This window comes from Labrus bergylta, chromosome 23, assembly GCF_963930695.1.
Source record: "Labrus bergylta chromosome 23, fLabBer1.1, whole genome shotgun sequence".
NCBI lineage: Eukaryota > Metazoa > Chordata > Actinopteri > Labriformes > Labridae > Labrus > Labrus bergylta.
The window spans coordinates 20115902-20137493 of NC_089217.1; the positions used below are offsets into that span (position 1 = coordinate 20115902).

General features: G+C 45.3%; 1 protein-coding gene, 10 non-coding genes and 2 pseudogenes across 11 annotated transcripts; 10 read left to right on the forward strand and 3 right to left on the reverse strand.

The window, feature by feature from the left end:
• Nucleotides 1–542: 542 nt before the first annotated feature.
• LOC136177797 (U1 spliceosomal RNA) lies at nucleotides 543–706 on the forward strand. Its single transcript, XR_010665290.1, has one exon. It is a non-coding gene; the product is annotated as a U1 spliceosomal RNA (small nuclear RNA).
• A 497-nt stretch (nucleotides 707–1203) lies between these two features.
• On the forward strand, nucleotides 1204–1394 carry LOC136177909 (U2 spliceosomal RNA). The gene has a single exon (XR_010665403.1). It is a non-coding gene; the product is annotated as a U2 spliceosomal RNA (small nuclear RNA).
• A 573-nt stretch (nucleotides 1395–1967) lies between these two features.
• Nucleotides 1968–2131, forward strand: LOC136177789 (U1 spliceosomal RNA). Its single transcript, XR_010665282.1, has one exon. It is a non-coding gene; the product is annotated as a U1 spliceosomal RNA (small nuclear RNA).
• A 493-nt stretch (nucleotides 2132–2624) lies between these two features.
• LOC136177910 (U2 spliceosomal RNA) lies at nucleotides 2625–2815 on the forward strand. Its single transcript, XR_010665404.1, has one exon. It is a non-coding gene; the product is annotated as a U2 spliceosomal RNA (small nuclear RNA).
• Nucleotides 2816–3388: 573 nt separating this feature from the next.
• On the forward strand, nucleotides 3389–3552 carry LOC136177790 (U1 spliceosomal RNA). Its single transcript, XR_010665283.1, has one exon. It is a non-coding gene; the product is annotated as a U1 spliceosomal RNA (small nuclear RNA).
• Nucleotides 3553–4045: 493 nt separating this feature from the next.
• LOC136177911 (U2 spliceosomal RNA) lies at nucleotides 4046–4236 on the forward strand. The gene has a single exon (XR_010665405.1). It is a non-coding gene; the product is annotated as a U2 spliceosomal RNA (small nuclear RNA).
• A 573-nt stretch (nucleotides 4237–4809) lies between these two features.
• On the forward strand, nucleotides 4810–4973 carry LOC136177791 (U1 spliceosomal RNA). Its single transcript, XR_010665284.1, has one exon. It is a non-coding gene; the product is annotated as a U1 spliceosomal RNA (small nuclear RNA).
• A 493-nt stretch (nucleotides 4974–5466) lies between these two features.
• On the forward strand, nucleotides 5467–5657 carry LOC136177912 (U2 spliceosomal RNA). Its single transcript, XR_010665406.1, has one exon. It is a non-coding gene; the product is annotated as a U2 spliceosomal RNA (small nuclear RNA).
• Nucleotides 5658–6226: 569 nt separating this feature from the next.
• On the forward strand, nucleotides 6227–6390 carry LOC136177768 (U1 spliceosomal RNA). The gene has a single exon (XR_010665261.1). It is a non-coding gene; the product is annotated as a U1 spliceosomal RNA (small nuclear RNA).
• Nucleotides 6391–8701: 2311 nt separating this feature from the next.
• Nucleotides 8702–8879, reverse strand: LOC114918915 (U2 spliceosomal RNA; annotated as a pseudogene).
• Nucleotides 8880–8970: 91 nt separating this feature from the next.
• On the reverse strand, nucleotides 8971–11885 carry LOC136177688 (uncharacterized). The gene is made up of 2 exons (XM_065951642.1): nucleotides 11846–11885; nucleotides 8971–10354 (listed from the first exon to the last, which is right to left on the reverse strand). The coding sequence occupies exons 1-2, from the start codon at nucleotides 11883–11885 to the stop codon at nucleotides 9051–9053; spliced, it is 1344 nt and encodes a 447-aa protein (XP_065807714.1). The 3' UTR covers nucleotides 8971–9050.
• A 2862-nt stretch (nucleotides 11886–14747) lies between these two features.
• On the reverse strand, nucleotides 14748–14911 carry LOC136177798 (U1 spliceosomal RNA). The gene has a single exon (XR_010665291.1). It is a non-coding gene; the product is annotated as a U1 spliceosomal RNA (small nuclear RNA).
• A 5918-nt stretch (nucleotides 14912–20829) lies between these two features.
• LOC114918947 (U2 spliceosomal RNA) lies at nucleotides 20830–21008 on the forward strand (annotated as a pseudogene).
• The last annotated feature ends 584 nt before the right edge of the window (nucleotides 21009–21592 follow it).

Sequence of the window (21592 nt, forward strand, 5' to 3'; positions counted from 1 at the left end):
TCACTGCATTTAAGAGAAATATGTGTGTGAGTCTGGCCTGGCTTTGTCACTGCGTTGACATGCTGCCGGGACGCAAGCTTTTTGAAATGAACTGGAATTTTAGTCAGGTTTGGGGTTATTTGTGTGCCAGTTCCCCCATTTGCCACTCTGTGTATGCTATTGCTGTAGTAGCACACAGACACGCAATAACATATCAACAGTCATTGTTGCAAAGTGTTTCTGGCCTAGCTGCTGCTTCGACTGTTCTTTTGTTGGCGGTAAGAAAAACACACACACACACACACACACTGGCGGTAGCTATCGGTTGGCTTTGATGTGGAAGTGTGGCACGACCTGTTAGAATGATGAGCCTTATTTCTCCACTTGCATGTAGAAAGACAAGCCCTATCGGGCCTCAACACAAAACTTTCTTCTGTGTTGAGGACAAGTAGAAGGGACACCCAGTGCAGAAACTCTGATTTCGGTGGTTCGCATGTTGTTGGGACCGTCAGTCAGGGCGATGGTCCTGTGAAGGACTCCTTTTGCCCTGAGCTGTACAACTCATACTTACCTGGCAGGGGAGATACCATGATCAAGAAGGTGGTTCACCCATGGCGAGGCCTGGCCATTGCACTCCGGTGGGGCTGACCTATGCAAATTCCCCAAATGTGGGAATCTCGACTGCATAATTTGTGGTAGTTGGGGACTGCGTTCGCGCTCTCCCCTGATGGATTGTCGAAAGTAATAAGGGGGAAACAGATAGGGACATGCTGCCTTCCAACCTGGCTGTAGCAACAGACAGACAGCAAGAATTTCCAAGGTGGCTTAAAAGCTATGCGCAGCCAGTGTCTTTGCTAGTGCTAGATCACAATATCACTCGTCAATCAAATTTGTTTCAGATTCAGCAGCCCTTGCTCTGATCAATGTGAAATCCCAGTCACGGCACATCTGCCTTACATCTGCCTTGGCTGTGGGCCAATAAAAGGCCCCAATCTTCTCCTGTCTTTTGGTTCACTTAAGTCTGCTGCAGATAAATCTGGTGGTTGAGGGTTTGAACTCATTTTTCAGAGCTTGACATAACGCATGTATCTTAAAGGTGCTTCCATCAAAGAGTTTGCTCTTCCGTTTTACCGACGGTCACTTAAAAGCAACGCTCGCTTGCCGGGACCATGGGCGAGGAGGACTGTATGGGGAATGTGATGCCGGCCTTAGCCTGTCAGGGGCATCGCTTCTCGGCCTTTTGGCTAAGATCAAGTGTAGTATCTGTTCTTATCAGTTTAATATCTGATACGTCCCCTACCCGGGGACCATATATTAAATTGATTTTTGGACTTGGGAGATGGAACAGGGGCTTGCTCCGTCCACTCCACGCATCGACCCGGTATTGCAGTACCTCCGGGAACGGTGCACCCTCCTCTCTTCAGTGTTTAAAATAATCCTTTCTTTTCACTGCATTTAAGAGAAATATGTGTGTGAGTCTGGCCTGGCTTTGTCACTGCGTTGACATGCTGCCGGGACGCAAGCTTTTTGAAATGAACTGGAATTTTAGTCAGGTTTGGGGTTATTTGTGTGCCAGTTCCCCCATTTGCCACTCTGTGTATGCTATTGCTGTAGTAGCACACAGACACGCAATAACATATCAACAGTCATTGTTGCAAAGTGTTTCTGGCCTAGCTGCTGCTTCGACTGTTCTTTTGTTGGCGGTAAGAAAAACACACACACACACACACACACTGGCGGTAGCTATCGGTTGGCTTTGATGTGGAAGTGTGGCACGACCTGTTAGAATGATGAGCCTTATTTCTCCACTTGCATGTAGAAAGACAAGCCCTATCGGGCCTCAACACAAAACTTTCTTCTGTGTTGAGGACAAGTAGAAGGGACACCCAGTGCAGAAACTCTGATTTCGGTGGTTCGCATGTTGTTGGGACCGTCAGTCAGGGCGATGGTCCTGTGAAGGACTCCTTTTGCCCTGAGCTGTACAACTCATACTTACCTGGCAGGGGAGATACCATGATCAAGAAGGTGGTTCACCCATGGCGAGGCCTGGCCATTGCACTCCGGTGGGGCTGACCTATGCGAATTCCCCAAATGTGGGAATCTCGACTGCATAATTTGTGGTAGTTGGGGACTGCGTTCGCGCTCTCCCCTGATGGATTGTCGAAAGTAATAAGGGGGAAACAGATAGGGACATGCTGCCTTCCAACCTGGCTGTAGCAACAGACAGACAGCAAGAATTTCCAAGGTGGCTTAAAAGCTATGCGCAGCCAGTGTCTTTGCTAGTGCTAGATCACAATATCACTCGTCAATCAAATTTGTTTCAGATTCAGCAGCCCTTGCTCTGATCAATGTGAAATCCCAGTCACGGCACATCTGCCTTACAGAACGGCTGTGGGCCAATAAAAGGCCCCAATCTTCTCCTGTCTTTTGGTTCACTTAAGTCTGCTGCAGATAAATCTGGTGGTTGAGGGTTTGAACTCATTTTTCAGAGCTTGACATAACGCATGTATCTTAAAGGTGCTTCCATCAAAGAGTTTGCTCTTCCGTTTTACCGACGGTCACTTAAAAGCAACGCTCGCTTGCCGGGACCATGGGCGAGGAGGACTGTATGGGGAATGTGATGCCGGCCTTAGCCTGTCAGGGGCATCGCTTCTCGGCCTTTTGGCTAAGATCAAGTGTAGTATCTGTTCTTATCAGTTTAATATCTGATACGTCCCCTACCCGGGGACCATATATTAAATTGATTTTTGGACTTGGGAGATGGAACAGGGGCTTGCTCCGTCCACTCCACGCATCGACCCGGTATTGCAGTACCTCCGGGAACGGTGCACCCTCCTCTCTTCAGTGTTTAAAATAATCCTTTCTTTTCACTGCATTTAAGAGAAATATGTGTGTGAGTCTGGCCTGGCTTTGTCACTGCGTTGACATGCTGCCGGGACGCAAGCTTTTTGAAATGAACTGGAATTTTAGTCAGGTTTGGGGTTATTTGTGTGCCAGTTCCCCCATTTGCCACTCTGTGTATGCTATTGCTGTAGTAGCACACAGACACGCAATAACATATCAACAGTCATTGTTGCAAAGTGTTTCTGGCCTAGCTGCTGCTTCGACTGTTCTTTTGTTGGCGGTAAGAAAAACACACACACACACACACACACTGGCGGTAGCTATCGGTTGGCTTTGATGTGGAAGTGTGGCACGACCTGTTAGAATGATGAGCCTTATTTCTCCACTTGCATGTAGAAAGACAAGCCCTATCGGGCCTCAACACAAAACTTTCTTCTGTGTTGAGGACAAGTAGAAGGGACACCCAGTGCAGAAACTCTGATTTCGGTGGTTCGCATGTTGTTGGGACCGTCAGTCAGGGCGATGGTCCTGTGAAGGACTCCTTTTGCCCTGAGCTGTACAACTCATACTTACCTGGCAGGGGAGATACCATGATCAAGAAGGTGGTTCACCCATGGCGAGGCCTGGCCATTGCACTCCGGTGGGGCTGACCTATGCGAATTCCCCAAATGTGGGAATCTCGACTGCATAATTTGTGGTAGTTGGGGACTGCGTTCGCGCTCTCCCCTGATGGATTGTCGAAAGTAATAAGGGGGAAACAGATAGGGACATGCTGCCTTCCAACCTGGCTGTAGCAACAGACAGACAGCAAGAATTTCCAAGGTGGCTTAAAAGCTATGCGCAGCCAGTGTCTTTGCTAGTGCTAGATCACAATATCACTCGTCAATCAAATTTGTTTCAGATTCAGCAGCCCTTGCTCTGATCAATGTGAAATCCCAGTCACGGCACATCTGCCTTACAGAACGGCTGTGGGCCAATAAAAGGCCCCAATCTTCTCCTGTCTTTTGGTTCACTTAAGTCTGCTGCAGATAAATCTGGTGGTTGAGGGTTTGAACTCATTTTTCAGAGCTTGACATAACGCATGTATCTTAAAGGTGCTTCCATCAAAGAGTTTGCTCTTCCGTTTTACCGACGGTCACTTAAAAGCAACGCTCGCTTGCCGGGACCATGGGCGAGGAGGACTGTATGGGGAATGTGATGCCGGCCTTAGCCTGTCAGGGGCATCGCTTCTCGGCCTTTTGGCTAAGATCAAGTGTAGTATCTGTTCTTATCAGTTTAATATCTGATACGTCCCCTACCCGGGGACCATATATTAAATTGATTTTTGGACTTGGGAGATGGAACAGGGGCTTGCTCCGTCCACTCCACGCATCGACCCGGTATTGCAGTACCTCCGGGAACGGTGCACCCTCCTCTCTTCAGTGTTTAAAATAATCCTTTCTTTTCACTGCATTTAAGAGAAATATGTGTGTGAGTCTGGCCTGGCTTTGTCACTGCGTTGACATGCTGCCGGGACGCAAGCTTTTTGAAATGAACTGGAATTTTAGTCAGGTTTGGGGTTATTTGTGTGCCAGTTCCCCCATTTGCCACTCTGTGTATGCTATTGCTGTAGTAGCACACAGACACGCAATAACATATCAACAGTCATTGTTGCAAAGTGTTTCTGGCCTAGCTGCTGCTTCGACTGTTCTTTTGTTGGCGGTAAGAAAAACACACACACACACACACACACTGGCGGTAGCTATCGGTTGGCTTTGATGTGGAAGTGTGGCACGACCTGTTAGAATGATGAGCCTTATTTCTCCACTTGCATGTAGAAAGACAAGCCCTATCGGGCCTCAACACAAAACTTTCTTCTGTGTTGAGGACAAGTAGAAGGGACACCCAGTGCAGAAACTCTGATTTCGGTGGTTCGCATGTTGTTGGGACCGTCAGTCAGGGCGATGGTCCTGTGAAGGACTCCTTTTGCCCTGAGCTGTACAACTCATACTTACCTGGCAGGGGAGATACCATGATCAAGAAGGTGGTTCACCCATGGCGAGGCCTGGCCATTGCACTCCGGTGGGGCTGACCTATGCGAATTCCCCAAATGTGGGAATCTCGACTGCATAATTTGTGGTAGTTGGGGACTGCGTTCGCGCTCTCCCCTGATGGATTGTCGAAAGTAATAAGGGGGAAACAGATAGGGACATGCTGCCTTCCAACCTGGCTGTAGCAACAGACAGACAGCAAGAATTTCCAAGGTGGCTTAAAAGCTATGCGCAGCCAGTGTCTTTGCTAGTGCTAGATCACAATATCACTCGTCAATCAAATTTGTTTCAGATTCAGCAGCCCTTGCTCTGATCAATGTGAAATCCCAGTCACGGCACATCTGCCTTACAGAACGGCTGTGGGCCAATAAAAGGCCCCAATCTTCTCCTGTCTTTTGGTTCACTTAAGTCTGCTGCAGATAAATCTGGTGGTTGAGGGTTTGAACTCATTTTTCAGAGCTTGACATAACGCATGTATCTTAAAGGTGCTTCCATCAAAGAGTTTGCTCTTCCGTTTTACCGACGGTCACTTAAAAGCAACGCTCGCTTGCCGGGACCATGGGCGAGGAGGACTGTATGGGGAATGTGATGCCGGCCTTAGCCTGTCAGGGGCATCGCTTCTCGGCCTTTTGGCTAAGATCAAGTGTAGTATCTGTTCTTATCAGTTTAATATCTGATACGTCCCCTACCCGGGGACCATATATTAAATTGATTTTTGGACTTGGGAGATGGAACAGGGGCTTGCTCCGTCCACTCCACGCATCGACCCGGTATTGCAGTACCTCCGGGAACGGTGCACCCTCCTCTCTTCAGTGTTTAAAATAATCCTTTCTTTTCACTGCATTTAAGAGAAATATGTGTGTGAGTCTGGCCTGGCTTTGTCACTGCGTTGACATGCTGCCGGGACGCAAGCTTTTTGAAATGAACTGGAATTTTAGTCAGGTTTGGGGTTATTTGTGTGCCAGTTCCCCCATTTGCCACTCTGTGTATGCTATTGCTGTAGTAGCACACAGACACGCAATAACATATCAACAGTCATTGTTGCAAAGTGTTTCTGGCCTAGCTGCTGCTTCGACTGTTCTTTTGTTGGCGGTAAGAAAAACACGCACACACACACACTGGCGGTAGCTATCGGTTGGCTTTGATGTGGAAGTGTGGCACGACCTGTTAGAATGATGAGCCTTATTTCTCCACTTGCATGTAGAAAGACAAGCCCTATCGGGCCTCAACACAAAACTTTCTTCTGTGTTGAGGACAAGTAGAAGGGACACCCAGTGCAGAAACTCTGATTTCGGTGGTTCGCATGTTGTTGGGACCGTCAGTCAGGGCGATGGTCCTGTGAAGGACTCCTTTTGCCCTGAGCTGTACAACTCATACTTACCTGGCAGGGGAGATACCATGATCAAGAAGGTGGTTCACCCATGGCGAGGCCTGGCCATTGCACTCCGGTGGGGCTGACCTATGCGAATTCCCCAAATGTGGGAATCTCGACTGCATAATTTGTGGTAGTGGGGGACTGCGTTCGCGCTCTCCCCTGATGGATTGTCGAAAGTAATAAGGGGGAAACAGATAGGGACATGCTGCCTTCCAACCTGGCTGTAGCAACAGACAGACAGCAAGAATTTCCAAGGTGGCTTAAAAGCTATGCGCAGCCAGTGTCTTTGCTAGTGCTAGATCACAATATCACTCGTCAATCAAATTTGTTTCAGATTCAGCAGCCCTTGCTCTGATCAATGTCGGCTGCACTGCTGAGGCGACTGAGGTGTCCACTTATATATACTCTTTTATATTTTGTATTTTCAAGTTAAGTTTAAGCCTTAAGTTGTATTTAAATTGACACTTTATATTTAGGTTAAGCACTGTTGGGAATTTACTGATCTGTGTGCCTTAGAATTGCCCCCAGGGGACAAAAAAAGTTTTTGAATTGAATTGAAGGCAGGTCGATGTATTACTTTGATTAAACAAACACCTAAACTACAATACTATGGATTAATTCTCCTGTTTATTCTGTCAGTATCATAGTCAAACAGAATAGCATGCTTGAATTTGCCAATACTCATTGCTGGAAAATTGCTCTTAAGTGCCTGGTGCCAACAAGCTCTCACACTTAGGAATAAACGAAAACAATGAACAAAACTTTTGTGTTAGCTAAGGAAAAGATTATGGTTTGGTAAGAAAAATGTTGTAAGCCTTACCAATGACAGTTGGACTCACATAGGACTTGATGGCTACCTCCTAGTTGAAAGTCCTTGGTTTGATCTATTTGCTTTCCTAGTAAGATAAAGCACAGACGTTATGCACAGCCATTATTCACCATGCACCTTATAACTTATCATTTAGTATTTGCCTACTTGCACATAGCTCTGTATATACATATTTATTTCTCGTTTACTGCATATAGTTCTGTTTACATCTGGTCACTACTGTACAAAGTTCTGGTTACATCTGTTTACATCTGTTAGTCCGATCACTGTCCACTTGTATCTACTCTTTTATATTTTGTATTTTCAAGTTAAGTTTAAGCTTTGAGTTGTATTTAAATTGACACTTTATATTTAGGTTAAGCACTGTTGGTAATTTACTGCTCTGTGTGCCTTTGAATTGCCCCCAGGGGACGAAAAAAGTTGTTTGAATTGAATTGAAGGCAGGGCGATGTATTACTTTGATTAAACAAACACCTAAACTACAATACTATGGATTAATTCTCCTGTTTATTCTATCAGTATCATAGTCAAACAGAATAGCAGGCCGTTACTTGTCAACATTAAAGAAATAACCAACATTCTGAAGTATGACATCACAAGATGAAAGGATGGATTATAACAGAGGATTTGGAGAGTTACAGTATGAGAGCTTTGTGAAAGCACAATTTTAGTATTTCTTAAAAACTTGTAGCATTTGCTACATAACTCAAATTGTCAGCATTACATATAGTTCTTAAGATAAGGACATGTTCTTCAAGTTGGAGGTTTCTCTTGAATTTGCCAACGCTCATTGCTAGAAAATTGCTCTTAAGTGCCTGGTGCCAACTGGCTCTCACGCTTAAGAATAAACGAAAACAATGAACAAAACTTCTGTGTTAGCTCAGGAAAAGATCATGGTTTGGTAAGAAAAATGATGTAAGCCTAACCAATGACAGTTGGACTCACGTAGGACTTGATGGCTACCTCCTAGTTGAAAGTCCTTGGTTTTATTTACAAACCAAGTCCATTTACATACATATGGTTAAAAAAACAACCCCCCACAACCAGGTATGTGAAGAAGTGGTCTAAGGAGGCCATTGAGGCGCTGCAGGACTGCTTCGACACCACTGACTGGGAGGTGCTGTGCAGCCCACATGGAGAGGACATTGACAGTTTAACCCACTGCATCACAGATTACATAAACTTCTGTGTTAAGAACACTGTACACACCAAAAAAATACAGTGTTTCTCCAACAACAAACCCTGGGTTACCCCTGAGTTGAAAACCCTGCTCAATGAAAAGAGAAGGTGGTAAGAAGGTTTTTCTTACCGCCAACAAAAGAGAAGGTGGTAAGAAGGTTTTTCTTACCGCCTACAAAAGAACAGTCGAAGCAGCAGCTAGGCCAGAAACACTTTGCAACATTGACTGTTGATATGTTATTGTGTGTCTGTGTGCTACTACAGCAATAGCATACACAGAGTGGCAAATGGGGGAACTGGCACACAAATAACCCCAAACCTGACTAAAATTCCAGTTCATTTCAAAAAGCTTGCGTCCCGGCAGCAAGTCAACGCAGTGACAAAGCAAGGCCAGACTCACACACACACACACATATTTCTCTTAAATGCAGTGAAAAGAAAGGATTATTTTAAACACTGAAGAGAGGAGGGTGCACCATTCCCGGAGGTACTGCAATACCGGGTCAATGCGTGGAGTGGACGGAGCAAGCCCCTGTTCCATCTCCCAAGTCCAAAAATCAATTTAATATATGGTCCACGGGTATGGGACGTATCAGATATTAAACTGATAAGAACAGATTTTTTTTTTCTTTTGAAAAGTTTTATTGACTCTTTTTTCACTTTATGTTTCATCACATTGCACATCACACATTTGTTTTCCTTGTTGTTGTTGTGTTTTCCTTGTTGTTCATCATTTTTTTTTTACAATTTTACACGGTACACATCCATCTTTTCTGTTTTTTTAAAAACAAACATTGATACTATGTGAAGTACATCATAAAATGTTTTTGGGTGTAAAAACAGTGTCTTCATTTAAAACAATTAAAAGGAGAGCATTGGTTAAGAAACGTTTTTCTTTAAAAGTCAACTGTTGTGCAGGAGTGCAGTGAGCCCCTATCAAGATTAACTCATCCTGTTCTCCCAAACAGATGTGGTCTCTTGGGATCCTGTCCTGGTGCTCAGAGGAGATCCTCACCCTGCTGCTCCTTCCCACCTGCCTCTCCCGGAGAGTCAGGCCGCTGCTGCTTTTTGAACTTTTCCCGTATGGCTCCGGCTCCTTCATCCGAATGGGCACAGAGGCGATTCTTCTTTGTGGCTGTGTCCTAGGCCCGCCGCCTGCAGCGACGGCCATACTGACCGTCGCTGCTGCCATCCGGATCACTGCCAAGGGGGGGATCTGCTTGTGCTTTCTTACCAGCAAGTTCCTGGAGGTCCATGTGGCGTCTTTGATGGCGGCTAGAGTGAGCCATTGTTTTGCAAAGTCCTTTGGTGTTTGTTGACTTTGGCTCACTCCATACAGTACCAGCTGTGCTGTAAGGACCTCCCTTGCTGGTAAGCACGGGAATTGCAAGGAGCCGGCCAGTGTCCACTGTTCTACAGCAGCGCTGCACTCCCAGAGCAGGTGCCTCACCGACTCAGGCGCGCCACAACCAGGTCGGGGGCAGGTTGGGGACGTCGACATGCCCCGGGAGTGCATCACGGACCTGACTGGGAGGATCTCGTGAGCCACCATCCATGACAGGTCCCGGAGTCTGTTTGGAAGAACAGGATGGTTCACATTTTTCCAAACTGTGGAGGGCTCGCCGAGTGCAAGCCCGCGCACTGGGCTCACTGGTTCTCGCTCCTGCACAACAGAGATTACAGATCGTATGTTAGTTAAAATATGCAGCTCCTGTTTTTCAAGGTTGAAATGTTTTAAAAACTTCTGAATAAAATGATACGATTGTGGCAGATAAAAGGACACTGGAACTTTAAGATCAGTTTTTAAAAGTTTCAGTTTCCTGAGGTAGGACCCCATCCAGAACCGGGCCATTGCTGCTGTCTTTGGGTTTCCGGATGGGGCTGTGGCAGCTGCGAGTCCGATTGTGGCGTATCTTGCTCCCAGGATTAAAAACAGGTCTGGCACTCCTTTTCCTCCTTTCTCCTTGGTTTCCCTCATTGTGTCCCTTCTCAGGCGCTCCGACTTAGACCCCCACAGGAAATAAAAGATGGCTCGTTTCAGGTCTAAGATCACATTTCTAGGGGGGATAAAAACAGAAGTGAGCATTAAAAGGTAGGGACGACAGACGCATGCTGGGACTGCAAAAACGACTTCAACTGTATTTTAAACTAAACCTAGAGGGTCTGGATTTTAATGAAGAAATAAAGCAAATAAAAGAAGAGATGTCGGTTATAGCAGAAATTAAAAGTAAGGGTGTCATTTTAAGAAGCAAAGAAAAAGAAATAGAAGAAGGAGAGAAGTGCACTAGGTACTTTTTTTAAATAATTTTAGATAAAGATAAAACCATTTTTAAACTGAAAAAAGACAATCAGTGCTCAGCTGAAACAACAGATGAAATTAACGATACCATAGTTAAATTTTATAAAGAATTGTACAAAGAAAAACCTATAAAAACAGACACAATGAGAGAAGTTTTAAAGTTCATTGAACACAAAATAAATGACAGTGTGCTTTTATCCCAAGATTTTACCCCTTTAGAAATTTTCAACTGCATCAAGAGTTTCAAAAAAGGGAAGTCCCCAGGAGACGATGGGCTTCCCTTAGAATTTTATTTGACTTTCTGGGACATTTTAGCACCTGACCTTCTTGTTGTTTTTATGGACTTAGAAAAACTTGACAGACTCCCCGACAGTTTTAGAAGAGGGATAGTGACTCTACTTTTCAAGGACAACGACAAGACAGACCTAAAAAACTGGAGACCTATCACTCTTTTAAACTTTGATTGTAAACTTTTTAGTAAACTTTTAGCATCTCGCATGACTGTGTTTTTAGAGGGGCTGATTCACCCGGATCAAACCTGTGCCATCCCGGGGAGAAAGATCACGGACAGCCTCCTACTGATCCGAGACACCATCTGTTTTGCGAGAGACAGAAACATTAGGCTAGTAGTCCTAAATTTAGACTTTGAGAAAGCTTTTGATCGGGTCTCGCACCAGTACCTTTTCCAGGTACTGCAAAAAATGGGGTTCCCTGAGAGGTTTATAGCTTGGGTGGGACTGCTGTACCGGGGAATCATCAGCAAATTCATAGTTAATGGGCATCTGACAAAAGCAGTCGATATCAACTGCGGTGTCCGTCAGGGTTGTCCGTAATCTGCCCTCCTCTACATCACATGCATTGAATCATTGGCACAGGTCTTGAGAAGGGACCAACGAATCAATGGGGTGGTAGTACCGGGGAGCGGGGGAATGACCAGCAAGTGTGTTTTATACATGGACGACATCAACATTTTATGCACTGACCTTTTATCCGTAAACAGGACACTGGACTTGACTGACTGGTTTGGACTGGCCTCAGGATCAAAATTAAACAGACAGAACACCCAAGCCCAATTTTACGGACCATGGACAGTGACTGAAAAGACGGGACTCCCCCTAACTGTGACACAGACTGACTTAAAAATACTTGGGGTCAAATTTAATAAGGAGGGTGAAGGGGAAACAAATTGGCAGGACAAGATAGGGAAAGTAAAACAACGACTGGGGTACTGGAGACTAAGGGAAATGACAATGGAAGGAAAGGTTTTAATCATCAAAGCTGTGATTTTACCCTTGCTTTCTTTCTCTTACCTGCCTGCCTAAAAAAGGTCTGGGTCCTTCCCTTCACCATTTCCCACCAGTGTGCACGTGAGATGTATAGGTCTTGAAGGGTCTACCAGTCTTGGTACTGCCTAACTAACTCCCTATCTTCTAAAAGGGAGCAGTTGAGTTTCCACAGACCCTTCCCAGCCGTCACACCTGAAGTTAGTGATAGGGTGCAAGAAAGTATAGTGTGATCAGAGAAGAAAACAGGAGTTACTCTTGCATCGGTTGGTGGGAAATCCCGTGATAAAATATAATCGATGCAAGAGGCTTTGGTGCCGTCACCACTGAAGCAGGTGAAGCCCTCCTCTCTGGGATGCATGACTTTAAAACAGTCCAGTAGTTTAAAATCCTTACCATAAAAGTCAGGTGTGCTAAAAGTGCCCTACCGTCTCTCACCACAGTGCTGCCCTTCACCAAGATCAGAGGGTTTTTAATTAAAATTGCCACGCCATCATTTTTGTTGTGGTTTGATCCACTCCACACGGATCCATGTGGCCACAACTCCTCCCAATCCCTGTAGTTTTTTAAAAACGGTAGACCACATTCTTGTATTAAAAACACATCTGACTTAAAAGAGTTTAGGTAGGATAAAACAGATTGCGCTCTAACTTTAGACTTCACACTTCTCACATTGATGGTAGAGAAGGTGAGGGTTATAAGTATGGTTAAAAGCAACAGGTAAGACATTTTAAAAGACTAGTATTTAGAAGCAGTCGTCATACTTCTTGTGAAATTTGCTCTTCCTTCACCCCTATGGGGGAGGGGTGAGGGGTTTGAGCCATTTTCCCCGGTCGGACTCTAGGTGGTGGCCTTTCTTGCAATCTTTTGTTGAATTTCGAGTCCTTAGGGGTTGATTGTAGGGCTATATTTAGGAAAGAGAGCTCATTTGGAGAATCGGAGGGGAAGACTCTGGGCTCCTCCACAGATAAACTGTCTGAGGAGTCCCCAGCTCTTCCCCTCTTTCCGGAGACTACTGGAGCCTCCGGGGACAATTCTGATAAAGGCCTCTTAGCCTGTTGGGCTGGGGGGAGGGAGGCTTCTTCGCTATCACTCCCATTCTCATTCTCACGATCACTCTCACACTCACTCCCATTCTCACACTTGCTCCCAATCTTACTTTCACCCTCAGAATGAGGTGTAGCTCCACCTTCTGCCTGTACTGCAGCCTCTTCTTCCACATGCTCCACTTGAGGAGCAGTGACAGGCCCCTCCCCCTCCTCACCTGACTCCTGTCCTCCAGTCACAGGATTTGGAGGGAGATTTGAATTGTCTGGCCCAGGCTCCAAAATGTGCTCTTCAAACATTTCAAACAATCCGCCATTTTCTTTTTCTTTTTCTGCTTGTTTTGCAGCTTTCACTTTGTTGGCAAAAGACCTTGGACAGTCTCTGAAGAGATGAGTTGTTTCTCCACACAGGTTGCACTTTCTGCCATTGGTACATTCTTCAAAAGTATGACCAATTTCTCTGCACTTTCCACAGATGATTTGCTGACATGCTTCCGCAAGATGTCCATGCTCGCCACACTTGCGACAAAGTTTTGGCTGTCCCTGGTAGTGAATGTAGCCCCGGTTATTTCCCAGAACTATCATGGATGGCAGATGTTTCAGGCCCTGGAAGCCTTGGGGATCCTGCCATTGTTGAATGGGGACCCTCCAAGCACAGTTCCAAATGCCATCCTCATCTCTCACCTTCATAGCTTGGCCATTAACCGTGCAAAATCTTCCCAGCCACATACATATGTCATCTGCATTTACTGTTTCATTGAACATCCTGACAATGACTGTCTTGAAAGCATTGTCAGTCAGTTTCTCTACATTAAAAGCAGAAAACTGGGCTCTGGTGTTTTCATATCTTCAACAGAATCGCTGAGCGGAAGCGAACATCAAATCCTTTGTTCTGTGGTAAGGTCACAATGCAATTTATGTCATCTGGCTTAAAATTCAGTGATTGTTGGATTAGCTTCCTTGAGAAGTCTAGCCTAGACAACCCCTGTAGCCTTCCATCTTTCTCCACAAAGGTGAAGCGTACACTGTGGTGCCTCCGTATGCCAGCATGGGCCGCCGACATGTTGGAGGCACCACACTTTAAAAACTCCTACTCTAACACAGTACTAAAAAGAAGATAAAACAAATAAATCAGACTAAAACCTAATAGATAAATAAGACCAGTAATTACCTGAACTTTTACGAGAAAGTGTTTGGTATCCTGGTAAATGGATCTGTGCGCTAAATATATTCCCTTGTGAAAGCAATGCAACTACAAGAGTTGCTTTTCATAACACTCAGGAAAAATAATTTCCTCCAAGGACTGTCAAGCAAACAATGCCACTACAGGCAAGGTGACTGGCAGCAAAAAGAGGCGATCACTGTCTTAGCCAAAAGGCCGAGAAGCGAGGGCCCTGACAGGCTAAGGCCGGCATCACATTCCCCATACAGTCCTCCTCGCCCATGGTCCCGGCAAGCGAGCTTTGCTTTTAAGTGACCGTCGGTAAAACGGAAGAGCAAACTCTTTGATGGAAGCACCTTTAAGATACATGCGTTATGTCAAGCTCTGAAAAATGAGTTCAAACCCTCAACCACCAGATTTATCTGCAGCAGACTTAAGTGAACCAAAAGACAGGAGAAGATTGGGGCCTTTTATTGACCCACAGCCGTTCTGTAAGGCAAATGTGCCATGACTGGGATTTCACATTGATCAGAGCAAGGGCTGCTGAATCTGAAACAAATTTGATTGACGAGTGATATTGTGATCTAGCACTAGCAAAGACACTGGCTGCGCAAAGCTTTTAAGCCACCTTTGAAATTCTCGCTGTCTGTCTGTTGCTACAGCCAGGTTGGAAGGCAGCATGTCCCTATCTGTTTCCCCCTTATTACTTTTGACAATCCATCAGGGGAGAGCGCGAACGCAGTCCCCAACTACCACAAATTATGCAGTCGAGATTCCCACATTTGAGGAATTTGCATAGGTCAGCCCCACCGGAGTGCAATGGCCAGGCCTCGCCATGGGTGAACCACCTTCTTGATCATGGTATCTCCCCTGCCAGGTAAGTAAGAGTTGTACAGCTCAGGGCAAAAGGAGTCCTTCACAGGACCATCGCCCTGACTGATGGTCCCAACAACATGCGAACCACCGAAATCAGAGTTTCTGCACTGGGTGTCCCTTCTACTTGTCCTCAACACAGAAGAAAGTTTTGTGTTGAGGCCCGATAGGGCTTGTCTTTCTACATGCAAGTGGAGAAATAAGGCTCATCATTCTAACAGGTAGTGCCACACTTCCACATCAAAGCCAACCGATAGCTACCGCCAGTGTGTGTGTGTGTTTTTTTCTTACCGCCAACAAAAGAACAGTCGAAGCAGCAGCTAGGCCAGAAACACTTTGCAACAATGACTGTTGATATGTTATTGCGTGTCTGTGTGCTACTACAGCAATAGCATACACAGAGTGGCAAATGGGGGAACTGGCACACAAATAACCCCAAACCTGACTAAAATTCCAGTTCATTTCAAAAAGCTTGCGTCCCGGCAGCATGTCAATGCAGTGACAAAGCCAGGCCAGACTCACACACACACACACACACATATTTCTCTTAAATGCAGTGAAAAGAAAGGATTATTTTAAACACTGAAGAGAGCAGGGTGCACCGTTCCCGGAGGTACTGCAATACCGGGTCGATGCGTGGAGTGGACAGAACAAGCCCCACCGGAGTGCAATGGCCAGGCCTCGCCATGGGTGAACCACCGACATGTTGGAGGCACCACACTTTAAAAACTCCTACTCTAACACAGTACTAAAAAGAAGATAAAACAAAGAACTTTCTCGTGAAGTTCAGGTAATTACTGGTGTTATTTATCTATTAGGTTTTAGTCTAATTTATTTACTTTTATCTTCCTTTTAGTGCTGTTAGAGTAGGAGTTTTTAAAGTGTGGTGCCTCCAACATGTCGGCGGCCCATGCTGGCATGCGGAGGCACCACAGTGTACGCTTCACCTTTGTGGAGAAAGATGGAAGGCTACAGGGGTTGTCTAGGCTAGACTTCTCAAGGAAGCTAATCCAACAATCACTCAATTTTAAGCCAGATGACATAAATTGCATTGTGACCTTACCACAGAACAAAGGATTTGATGCTAGCTTCCGCTCAGCGATTCTGTTGAAGGAATTTTGGACAAGATATGAAAACACCAGAGCCCAGTTTTCTGCTTTTAATGTAGAGAAACTGACTGACAATGCTTTCAAGACAGTCATTGTCAAGATGTTCAATGAAACAGTAAATGCAGATGACATATGTATGTGGCTGGGAAGATTTTGCACGGTTAAAGGCCAAGCTATGAAGGTGAGAGATGAGGATGGCATTTGGAACTGTGCTTGGAGGGTCCCCATTCAACAATGGCAGGATCCCCAAGGCTTCCAGAGCCTGAAACATCTGCCATCCATGATAGTTCTGGGAAATAACCGGGGCTACATTCACTACCAGGGACAGCCAAAACTTTGTCGCAAGTGTGGCGAGCATGGACATCTTGCGGAAGCATGTCAGCAAATCATCTGTGGAAAGTGCAGAGAAATTGGTCATACTTTTGAAGAATGTACCAATGGCAGAAAGTGCAACCTGTGTGGAGAAACAACTCATCTCTTCAGACACTGTCCAAGGTCTTTTGCCAACAAAGTGAAAGCTGCAAAACAAGCAGAAAAAGAAAAAGAAAATGGCGGACTGTTTGAAATGTTTGAAGAGCACATTTTGGAGCCTGGGCCAGACAATTCAAATCTCCCTCCAAATCCTGTGACTGGAGGACAGGAGTCAGGTGAGGGGGAGGGGGAGGGGCCTGTCACTGCTCCTCAAGTGGAGCATGTGGAAGAAGAGGCTGCAGTACAGGCAGAAGGTGGAGCTACACCTCATTCTGAGGGTGAAAGTAAGATTGGGAGTGAGTGTGAGAATGGGAGTGAGTGTGAGAGTGATCGTGAGAATGAGAATGAGAATGAGAATGAGAATGAGAATGAGAATGAGAATGAGAATGAGAGTGATAGCGAAGAAGCCTCCCTCCCCCCAGCCCAACAGGCTAAGAGGCCTTTATCAGAATTGTCCCCGGAGGCTCCAGTAGTATCCGGAAAGAGGGGAAGAGCTGGGGACTCCTCAGACAGTTTATCTGTGGAGGAGCCCAGAGTCTTCCCCTCCGATTCTCCAAATGAGCTCTCTTTCCTAAATATAGCCCTACAATCAACCCCTAAGGACTCGAAATTCAACAAAAGATTGCAAGAAAGGCCACCACCTAGAGTCCGACCGGGGAAAAAGGCTCAAACCCCTCACCCCTCCCCCATAGGGGTGAAGGAAGAGCAAATTTCACAAGAAGTATGACGACTGCTTCTAAATACTAGTCTTTTAAAATGTCTTACCTGTTGTTTTTAACCATACTTATGACCTTCACCTTCTCTACCATCAATGTGAGAAGTGTGAAGTCTAAAGTTAGAGCGCAATCTGTTTTATCCTACCCAAACTCTTTTAAGTCAGATGTGTTTTTAATACAAGAATGTGGTCTACCGTTTTTAAAAAACTACATTGGGAGGAGTTGTGGCCACATGGATCCGTGTGGAGTGGATCAAACCACAACAAAAATGCTGGCGTGGCAATTTTAATTAAAAACCCTCTGATCTTGGTGAAGGGCAGCACTGTGGTGAGAGACGGTAGGGCACTTTTAGCACACCTGACTTTTATGGGAAGAGACTTTAAGGTTTTAAATACCTATGGTTTTAATGAAAAAAATGACAGGTATGACCTTTTAAAAGACTTGCAGTCCCACATGCTAGGCAGGGAACCATTAGTTGTAGGAGGGGATTTTAATTGTGTTCTAAACAAGAAAGACAGGAGGGGAGCAGGGGAAGATTTCAAAGTCGATAAAACATCAGTTTTATTTGGGGCCCTATGTAAGGATTTTAAACTACTGGACTGTTTTAAAGTCATGCATCCCAGAGAGGAGGGCTTCACCTGGTTCAGTGGTGACGGCACCAAAGCCTCTCGCATAGATTATATTTTATCACGGGATTTCCCACCAACCGATGCTAGAGTAACTCCTGTTTTCTTCTCTGATCACACTATACTTTCTTGCACCCTATCACTAACTTCAGGTGTGACGGCTGGGAAGGGTCTGTGGAAACTCAACTGCTCCCTTTTAGAAGATAGGGAGTTAGTTAGGCAGTACAGGGAGCAGTACCAAGACTGGTAGACCCTTCAAGACCTATACGTCTCACGTGCACACTGGTGGGAAATGGTGAAGGGAAGGACCCAGACCTTTTTCAGGCAGGCAGGTAAGAGAAAGAAAGGTAGGGACGACAGACGCATGCTGGGACTGCAAAAACGACTTCAACTGTATTTTAAACTAAACCTAGAGGGTCTGGATTTTAATGAAGAAATAAAGCAAATAAAAGAGAAGCAAAGAAAAAGAAATAGAAGAAGGAGAGAAGTGCACTAGGTACTTTTTTAAAATAATTTTAGATAAAGATAAAACCATTTTTAAACTGAAAAAAGACAATCAGTGCACAGCTGAAACAACAGATGAAATTAACGATACCATAGTTAAATTTTATAAAGAATTGTACAAAGAAAAACCTATAAAAACAGACACAATGAGAGAAGTTTTAAAGTTCATTGAACACAAAATAAATGACAGTGTGCTTTTATCCCAAGATTTTACCCTTTTAGAAATTTTCAACTGTATCAAGAGTTTCAAAAAAGGGAAGTCCCCAGGAGACGATGGGCTTCCCTTAGAATTTTATTTGACTTTCTGGGACATTTTAGCACTTGACCTTCTTGTTGTTTTTATGGACTTAGAAAAACTTGACAGACTCCCCGACAGTTTTAGAAGAGGGATAGTGACTCTACTTTTCAAGGACAACGACAAGACAGACCTAAAAAACTGGAGACCTATCACTCTTTTAAACTTTGATTGTAAACTTTTTAGTAAACTTTTAGCATCTCGCATGACTGTGTTTTTAGAGGGGCTGATTCACCCGGATCAAACCTGTGCCATCCCGGGGAGAAAGATCACGGACAGCCTCCTACTGATCCGAGACACCATCTGTTTTGCGAGAGACAGAAACATTAGGCTAGTAGTCCTAAATTTAGACTTTGAGAAAGCTTTTGATCGGGTCTCGCACCAGTACCTTTTCCAGGTACTGCAAAAAATGGGGTTCCCTGAGAGGTTTATAGCTTGGGTGGGACTGCTGTACCGGGGAATCACCAGCAAATTCATAGTTAATGGGCATCTGACAAAAGCAGTCGATATTAACGGGTTGTCCGTTATCTGCCCTCCTCTACATCACATGCATTGAACCATTGGCACAGGTCTTGAGAAGGGACCAACAAATCAATGGGGTGGTAGTACCGGGGAGCGGGGGAATGACCAGCAAGTGTGTTTTATACATGGACAACATCAACATTTTATGCACTGACCTTTTATCCATAAACAGGACACTGGACTTGACTGACTGGTTTGGACTGGCCTCAGGGTCAAAATTAAACAGACAGAAGACCCAAGCCCAATTTTACGGACCATGGACAGTGACTGAAAAGACGGGACTCCCCCTAACTTTTAATGCTCACTTCTGTTTTTATCCCCCCCAGAAATGTGATTTTAGACCTGGAACGAGCCATCTTTTATTTCCTGTGGGGGTCTAAGTGGGAGCGCCTGAGAAGGGACACAATGAGGAAAACCAAGGAGGAAGGAGGAAAAGGAGTGCCAGACCTGTTTTTAATCCTGGGTGCAAGATACGCCACAATCGGACTCGCAGCTGCCACAGCCCCATCCAGAAACCCAAAGACAGCAGCAATGGCCCGGTTCTGGATGGGGTCCTACCTCAGGAAACTGAAACTTTTAAAAACTGATCTTAAAGTTCCAGTGTCCTTTTATCTGCCACAATTGTATCATTTTATTCAGAAGTTTTTAAAACATTTTAACCTTGAAAAACAGGAGCTGCATATTTTAACTAACATACGATCTGTAATCTCTGTGTTGCAGGAGCGAGAACCAGTGAGCCCAGTGCACGGGCTTGCACTCGGCGAGCCCTCCACAGTTTGGAAAAATGTGAACCATCCTGTTCTTCCAAACAGACTCCGGGACCTGTCATGGATGGTGGCTCATGAGATCCTCCCAGTCAGGTCCGTGATGCACTCCCGGGGCATGTCGACGTCCCCAACCTGCCCCCGACCTGGTTGTGGCGCACCTGAGTCGGTGAGGCACCTGCTCTGGGAGTGCAGCGCTGCTGTAGAACAGTGGGCACTGGCCGGCTCCTTGCAATTCCCGTGCTTACCAGCAAGGGAGGTCCTTACAGCACAGCTGGTACTGTATGGAGTGAGCCAAAGTCAACAAACACCAAAGGACTTTGCAAAACAATGGCTCACTCTAGCCGCCATCAAAGACGCCACATGGACCTCCAGGAACTTGCTGGTAAGAAAGCACAAGCAGATCCCCCCCTTGGCAGTGATCCGGATGGCAGCAGCGACGGTCAGTATGGCCGTCGCTGCAGGACACAGCCACAAAGAAGAATCACCTCTGTGCCCATTCGGATGAAGGAGCCGGAGCCATACGGGAAAAGTTCAAAAAGCAGCAGCGGCCTGACTCTCCGGAAGAGGCAGGTGGGAAGGAGCAGCAGGGTGAGGATCTCCTCTGAGCACCAGGACAGGATCCCGAGAGACCACATCTGTTTGGGAGAACAGGATGAGTTAATCTTGATAGGGGCTCACTGCACTCCTGCACAACATTTGAATTTTAAAGAAAAACGTTTCTTAACCAATGCTCTCCTTTTAATTGTTTTAAATGAAGACACTGTTTTTACACCCAAAAACATTTTATGATGTATTTCACATAGTATCAATGTTTGTTTTTAAAAAACAGAAAAGATGGATGTGTACCCTGTAAAAATTGTAAAAGAAATGAACAACAAGGAAAACAAATGTGTGATGTGCAATGTGAAATAAGTGTCAATAAAACTTTTCAAAAGAAAAAAAAGAATCTGTTCTTATCAGTTTAATATCTGATACGTCCCCTACCCGGGGACCATATATTAAATTGATTTTTGGACTTGGGAGATGGAACAGGGGCTTGCTCCGTCCACTCCACGCATCGACCCGGTATTGCAGTACCTCCGGGAACGGTGCACCCTCCTCTCTTCAGTGTTTAAAATAATCCTTTCTTTTCACTGCATTTAAGAGAAATATGTGTGTGTGTGTGTGTGAGTCTGGCCTGGCTTTGTCACTGCGTTGACATGCTGCCGGGACGCAAGCTTTTTGAAATGAACTGGAATTTTAGTCAGGTTTGGGGTTATTTGTGTGCCAGTTTCCCCATTTGCCACTCTGTGTATGCTATTGCTGTAGTAGCACACAGACACGCAATAACATATCAACAGTCATTGTTGCAAAGTGTTTCTGGCCTAGCTGCTGCTTCAACTGTTCTTTTGTTGGCGGTAAGAAAAACACACACACACACACACACACTGGCGGTAGCTATCGGTTGGCTTTGATGTGGAAGTGTGGCAATACCTGTTAGAATGATAAGCCTTATTTCTCCACTTGCATGTAGAAAGACAAAAATGCTCCTCCGTCTTTGCTCGGTAGCTGGCTTTCCCCTTCTTGATTTTTTTCTTGAGCTCCTTCTGCACCCTCCTCAGCTCCTCTCTATCTCCAGCTCTAAAAACTCTTCTCTTTTCATTGAGCAGGGTTTTCAACTCAGGGGTAACCCAGGGTTTGTTG